The sequence below is a fragment of the Haliaeetus leucocephalus genome, unplaced genomic scaffold, assembly GCF_000737465.1.
Source record: "Haliaeetus leucocephalus isolate CR32 unplaced genomic scaffold, Haliaeetus_leucocephalus-4.0 Scaffold340, whole genome shotgun sequence".
Classification (NCBI taxonomy): Eukaryota; Metazoa; Chordata; class Aves; order Accipitriformes; family Accipitridae; genus Haliaeetus; species Haliaeetus leucocephalus.
The window spans coordinates 2,459,232-2,465,915 of NW_010972776.1; the positions used below are offsets into that span (position 1 = coordinate 2,459,232).

Sequence of the window (6,684 nt, forward strand, 5' to 3'; positions counted from 1 at the left end):
TGTTCTGGCTCTTGCAAACAACTTAAAAGATTTAATTTGATCATTTACATGCTGATTGGTACTTACAATTCAAAATAGATAGGCAAGAACATGGCATGTTCCTGTAGAACATTTGGTATAATTAAACTTCAAAAGAACAACATCAAACTAGGGCTGATTTTGAGCACGACGTTACATACTTTAAGGACATTTGATTGTTAACCCTTGCGCTCCTGCTTCGCCCTTCGTTGCTGCTCCCATTAGGTACTGCGGTGCATTTGGTAGGAAATTTAGCACCTTTGGGAAGGCCGTTTCTCCTGTTACCTTGAATGCTTACAGCTGGCCTTTCAGAGAACAGAATATTTTTGGGGGGAATTGCAAAAGCAGTAGAATTCACTCCGCCTCTATAGTGACTCCTGGATGGGGGCTAATGCCCTATGGGGGTGGCGAACGCTCCTATGGATTATGCAAAATGCCAATTTGATGCTGAATACTGCTGTCTCATAGAAGTCATTTGCTGGTGCTAGTCACACCTCTTTACGGCAGCTACTTTCGCTTTGTGCCAGTCTAAGGGAAGCAGATGTAAATACAGAAAGGTGATTCCAGTGACATCTGTAAGGGTGACTCTAAGCCCAAGAAGCATCCCTCTGCACCCAAAAGGAAAAGCCAAGCATCTTTTGTGTGATCAGAGGCTTACCTGCTAATGTTTTTGAAGAGCTGCCTCATTTTACTGTGAATAGAAATAAGACTATACCCAAAAGTGATGGGATAATGTTCTAAAAGAGCCCTGGAATATTAACACGAGGTGGGAGGGTGGGTGAATGCTGTTACTTCACGCTGTAGGAGGACAGATTGCAGAATTTGTCAGCAGAAAGAAGGAACACTGTGCTAAAAAGTAGATTTCAGCCCATTAAAAGCAGCTTAATATTTTAAATTTTGGGGAAAAAATTAAGCTGCTCAGATTTACTTTCATGCCAAGTTGACAAGCAAGTGGCATTTTCCTGTTTAAAAAAAGCAACGAATGAAAAAATGTAGCTAGTTAGCGTTTGAGATTTTTCTAGTTGTCAGATACTCCATCTTTTGTAGTCCCAAAGGGAAGGGTTTGGCCTTCCAGGTTTTGAGTCAGCAAGAAAAAACTAGATGCTCTTATGCCACTCATTTTTCTATTCTGCGTTTCACCACGAGATGGAAGCATTACAACTGTGTTTGCAAACCCAACAGGAAACCAAGAAACTGCGAAACAAACTTCAAGCAAAGGGCCGCTGAAACCCCTCTGGTGCTGGTGAAACGCCTGCACGTCTTCTATTGCCAGTCTATTTGAAAAAAGCTTTGGCGGTACATTCAATCAGTTAGCTGTTGCGAGCTGAGTGAATAATTAAGAAATCCCTTTGGTTCAGTAGAAACACTGCTTTTTCTGCTTGCTGGCTGGCTGCATATATGTTTTTCTTTTTTTAGTGAAGTTGGTTAGTCCTTTGCTATTAAAATATGAAGCTGTTGTAGCTCAGTTAGATTCATCTCATAATTTATTAGGTGCTGGCTGGTCTTTTCCCCCTGTATCGGTCACCACAGAATAAGGTATGGATGGAAGAGCATCTTCCTATAGGTCTGGGGCTCCACCAGGCTGGGGAAGACCCAAGAGCAAAGTTCATCTCACCTGATGGACAACCCATCTCCTTCCACAGTCGGTGCGGAGAAACCGGTGCCCTCGCCAGGACAGGCACCGGTCCGTGACCGACCCCAGGCTTCGGCCGGGGCGAATCACTTCTTCTCTCTAACCTGGGTGGCTTTAGGTGCCTTGGGGTTCTACTGCACTTGAGGTCTCTGCCTTTGCTTTTACAGTTGTGCTGCGTTAGACGCCCCTGCCAAGGAGGGGTTGCAGAGTGAGTAGGGAAGGCAGAGAAAAAAGGTAAGAAAAGAACAGTCCTCATCCCTCCCGAGCCAACGGTGCAGGTTAAATGATTTACACCAGGCAGAAAAAACCTTGGCAGGCCTACGAGGTGACTTCAGATCTGAATCGTAGCCCAGGGGATTAACTCCAAGACTATCTCTTTCCAGCAGAAAGTTCGCCTTCCTCCGCCTAAGGACAAAATTCCTTCCGAAGGCTGCTGCTTCCTGGAGCTGTGCATCACGCTGGCTCTGAACGCTGTCCGGATTTTGGGCTTGCCTTATTTTAGGCAAAGATCCAACACAGAGTACGCTGGCAGGGCGGTTTCTGAGACCCAGAATAGCTTTTATTTACCACCGAGCACCCAGAAAATCCTTGCACCTGTAGCCAGGCAACTTCGTCCTCTTTTCTTCTGCCAAAACACGAGTACACTCCCCCAGAAGGAGCTTATTTGGAGCTGCCTGTAAGCCATGTGCGTAAATGACATACTGCCTTTGGTAATTATGTCGGAGCCCTTTCATGGAGTATGCTCTGAGAATCGTTAAATGCCCCTGGGAATGGCTTTCCAGGGAGCCGGGCGCTGCTGCTGGAGCTGGGAAGGCATTGTTATTAAAATGGTCAATAAAAGTGCGAACAAGGGATGGAGGGCATCGGTCCTCGTTAGGGGAGGGAGGAGAACGAACCGAAACAAAACAGAAAACTAGGCTGGGAGGTGTCCAGAGTTATTTTGGCAGTCTGGGTTTCTGGATCGAGGTGCCAAATCACAGCTGCGTAAGAGACTTATTCCCAGTTTACAGAAGCACCGAACAATTCAGGCAGCATTGTGCTACCTGATTTTTTTTTTTCCTCTTTTTTTTTTTTTTTTTTCCTGAAGGGTGGAGATTAGCACTGGAGTGAAAGGACAGGGAGCTCGTTAGTGCAAGCTCGTTACCTGCCTCCTTGGCCTGCAGCCAAGGTGGGGAAGAGCCAAGGTGAGAAATGTCCATGTGCTGGGGACCGGCTTTGCCTCTGCCCCGTCCTCCCCGCTCCGGGGCTGCTCCTTCCCATCCTACCTGCCAAATCACTCCTGGAGAGCTCAGACCTCTTCCACCAACTCGAAACAAACCAGCGTCTGTAAATATTTCCTGCCATCTATTCGGTCTATTTTTAGCAGTAGTTCTTTTTGTTTTTCTTGGCAAAAGTAAAACAAATGGAAACAGAGTCCTTGGGGATTGCAAATGGCTTGTTTATGAAGCAGGAGTGTCATTAACAGACTCGCTAGCGGTTTTCATAAATGCATTAAAGTACTTTTCTTCCTTAATCACAGAAGGATGACTCCTACTCAGCGCGGGGCGTCTCCGGCCCACAGCCCAAGCTGTGCCGTTCCTTCACCGGTAAGCTGGGGACCTGGTGGCTGCCGGTGGGGATTTCTCACCTCCCTTCCTCACCCTGCCCCATCCCATGGGATGACCCAGCAGGTGACAGGGGAAGGATGTGCTGAGGTCCACGGCGTGTCCGTTGCGGGGCTGGGATTTGGGAGAGAGCCATGGCGAAGCCTCCTGCCCTCCCTCCCTCGCCGCGGGAAGCTTTGGGGTGCGTGTCGCAGGCAGGGCGGCAGGGATGTCGCTCCAACCCCGGGGGACAACGTGGGGTTCCTCAGATGAGCATCGTGACCGAGAAAGCAGACCCGAAAGCCTTCCCAGCCCCATCCCAGCCCGACCTGAGAGGAGATTCAGTGTGTGGTGGGATGCACGGCTGGTGGTGAAGGTGCTCCAGGCAGTACCTGGGGGCAGGTGCTGGGAACCATCGCAGTGAGATCCTCGTCCAGGCGTTTGACCTCCGTGTTACCCGTGTGCTGCAAGGGGTGTGTGAATTTACCTAGAGTTCTCTTGCCTCCCGTATCCAGCCAGGCAAGGGTTTGAAACTGGTACCGTTCTCCGTATTCCACCAAGCACTAAGTTGTTTGGCAGCAATTGCAGCTCATTCTGCCTACGGTGGTGCTAATGCATAGACTAAAAACTTATAAAAATGAATGATACTTCAAAACATGAAGTTTGTGCCCAAATGCTTTCCAAAAATTAAGTTCTATTTTTTTTTTGCTTGCTAAGTATTATTAAAATGCATTTTGAGAGGCCCATTAGCAGCACTGTCTGTTTTGAATATCTGTTAGAGAAAGATCAGTGTCTCAAGACCTCATGTTTTTCTAAGCCCAAGCTCAGTTTTTAGATAACTGAAAGCTTAGTTTTCACACTTAAAAAGAAAGGTTTAATATCAATGAAGCCTCACACAAAGTATAGCTGATCAAAACTGTAGACAGAGTCATTTCAGCCTCTGAACCACATGAGATGTTCAGTGCGAAACTTTACAATACTTGGCACAACACCTTTTAGCACAATCATGTCTGTAAAAGTGATGCTTGAAAAGATTCAGTGTTTGTTGAAAAAAAAGAAAAAATAATGTTGCCTCGCAATATGGGCTGAGATAGGTTAAGGGGCTGGGTCTAACATTAATGTACAGAATATTTCTTCATTACATATGTACTAGAAAAATATTTAAGAAGCAAGAAAATTTCTTTTCAATCTTTTTGTGTCCTTCTATTTCTAATGTTTTCTTCCTTTGTAATTTTCTTTAAATAGTTAACTGAAAACTTGCTAAATAAAGAGCTGTAGAACAGCTGGCACTTTCTCTGCACAAAAGTATCTTAGTACAGGTTTGCAAGAGTAGATGGAAGGAACACAATCGTGTGGCATTCGTGTGTTCACAACATGGACATCTGCTAGGGATGTAGCTATTTTAATCCACAGTTTATTAGAAATAGTTTAAAAAACCTAAGAAACCTAAAAAGTTTAAACTATGTTCTTCCTGAGGAAAAATGTAAGTGTAAGCAGAGCAAAGTGATAAAATCAGTATTTTTGGAAGGTTGGGTTTTTCTTTGCCCCAGGGAAAATGTGAGGACAACAGCCCCTGACATACCCTGGCGACAGGGCTGAAGGAGACTGTAACCCTTCCATCGTGATTGCATGTACATCCCCCCAGAAAAATCACTTTATGTGGCAACGTGACATTATAGGTGCTCCAGCAGGACACCTGCATCTTGAAAAGCTGTTTTAAAGTAGTCACTGATAGGAATTTTTGTTCTGTGGAGTTGATGGTGGGGACTGACAAAAGAAGGATGATATTCATCCAGATAAGTAACATATTTCAAAGTACAAAATAGGGTTTAAATTGTCTTTTTTTTTTTTCTTTTTCTTCCATTGAAACACTCATCTTTTTGTCTTCTGTTTTATCATTGAAAAGTGATCCTTGCAGTGGAATAGCTCAACTCCAATGAGCAAATGGCCACCTCGGTAGCTCTCGGTATTTCTTCATTCCTGTTGACCCACAAAGGAGAACATTTCTCATACAAGTTGGTGTTTTTCTTTTCCCACAGTGGGGAATGCAGAAAAGGTTCGGGAAGTGGAACGGAACCGGTCGAAGTCTGTGTGTGTCATCCCACCACCGCAGCCCAGCGGTACGGCCTGGGGTGAGAAGAAAGACACAGAGAAAGAGCTGACTTTGGAGATGTAAAAGCACAAGTGATGCTGCTGGCTTCCCATCGGGGATATGACTCTGTTGCATGGATGGGTACTATACATGTAGATAATGTATATAAGATGCATACCCAAAAGGACAGCATGGACAGGGCAAAATATTCTGAGTGGTTTGCATCGAAATGTGTGCTCTTATTGCACAATGCTGGTTTTTAATGGGAACCAAGGGAAAAGATGCACAGCTGAGCACCTGCAATGCAAGGTAATATCTGAGAGAGAATTTCTAAGAAATGTCTAGGAAAAATTTGTTCACTCTGGGAAAATTGCTGAAACTCTCTATGACTGCAAGAAAGGGTGTTTTAATAAGGTGAGATATTAGATCTTCTCATTAATCAGCAGGGTAGACTAAACAGCAGGGAACATTTAGATTATATATTAGGAAAAACTTTATAATCTCAAAAAGGGTTTTATTAGGCGATGGAACAAGCCACCAGGAAAGACAGCAGAAACAGCGTAAGATCTCTTCTGCTCCTGAGGAACTGATGGGTCCTGACTATGAACATTAATCACGTGAAGTCCCAAGTTAAAGCATATAGTTAAATAAGGTGTTGTGTCTTACCAGAGGGTCTGTCCCACACCTAGACACAGTTCTTCTAATGAAAACTTATTGCAGCTGTGTTAAAAGGGGAAAATAGATTCTCACTGTTTTTTTTTAAATTTTTTTAAGGAATGGTTCACCCCAAAAAATAAAACGGAGACGCTCCAAACCCAGTGGCAATACCAGATGAGGGTGTCAGCCCTTAAATAGATGGGCAAGCCTTGCGCTGTGGCTGGTTGTTTGCAGCAAGCCCGCAAAGATTCTCTAAGCTGATCTCTGCTGCCGTAGCCGAGAGGTGCAGGGTCAGAGGAGGTTTGAGCGCGTCTCCTTAGAAGATGTGGCAGAGAGAGGGACCCAAAAGGCCCCAGGAGACCACTGCCTGCTACACTGGGGCCTTTCGCTTTAACTTAAAGACTTAAAATTGCGTGTGTTTGCTTTGTAATGACACGGAGGTCTCATTTTCATTTGAACAAACTCCTTTACAGTGTCCTGATATAAGCTGATGTAGTCCGTTTTGACTTGAAGGCCACTCTTCACTGCCCCATCACTGGAAATTCACCTCACTGCAAATGAAAATTGGACCTTTTAGCCTTATATGTGTATTTTAAGTGTGTATATACATATATGTACATATTTATTAATTTTAGTATAAGTCCATCGTCGTCATCAGTTACTTTATCAAAATTTTGGTTTGTCTCTTACTTTAACCCATC

General features: G+C 44.6%; 1 protein-coding gene across 1 annotated transcript in view; it reads left to right on the forward strand.

The window, feature by feature from the left end:
- The window catches only part of LOC104834869 (sodium/hydrogen exchanger 2-like), a 28,357-nt gene extending 22,947 nt beyond the window's left edge, over window positions 1-5,410 (forward strand). Inside the window, exons 11-12 of the mRNA XM_010572533.1 lie at window positions 3,171-3,237; window positions 5,274-5,410. Of these exons, the coding sequence (XP_010570835.1) occupies window positions 3,171-3,237; window positions 5,274-5,410 (204 nt within the window). The remainder of the gene's footprint in view (window positions 1-3,170; window positions 3,238-5,273) is intronic.
- The last annotated feature ends 1,274 nt before the right edge of the window (window positions 5,411-6,684 follow it).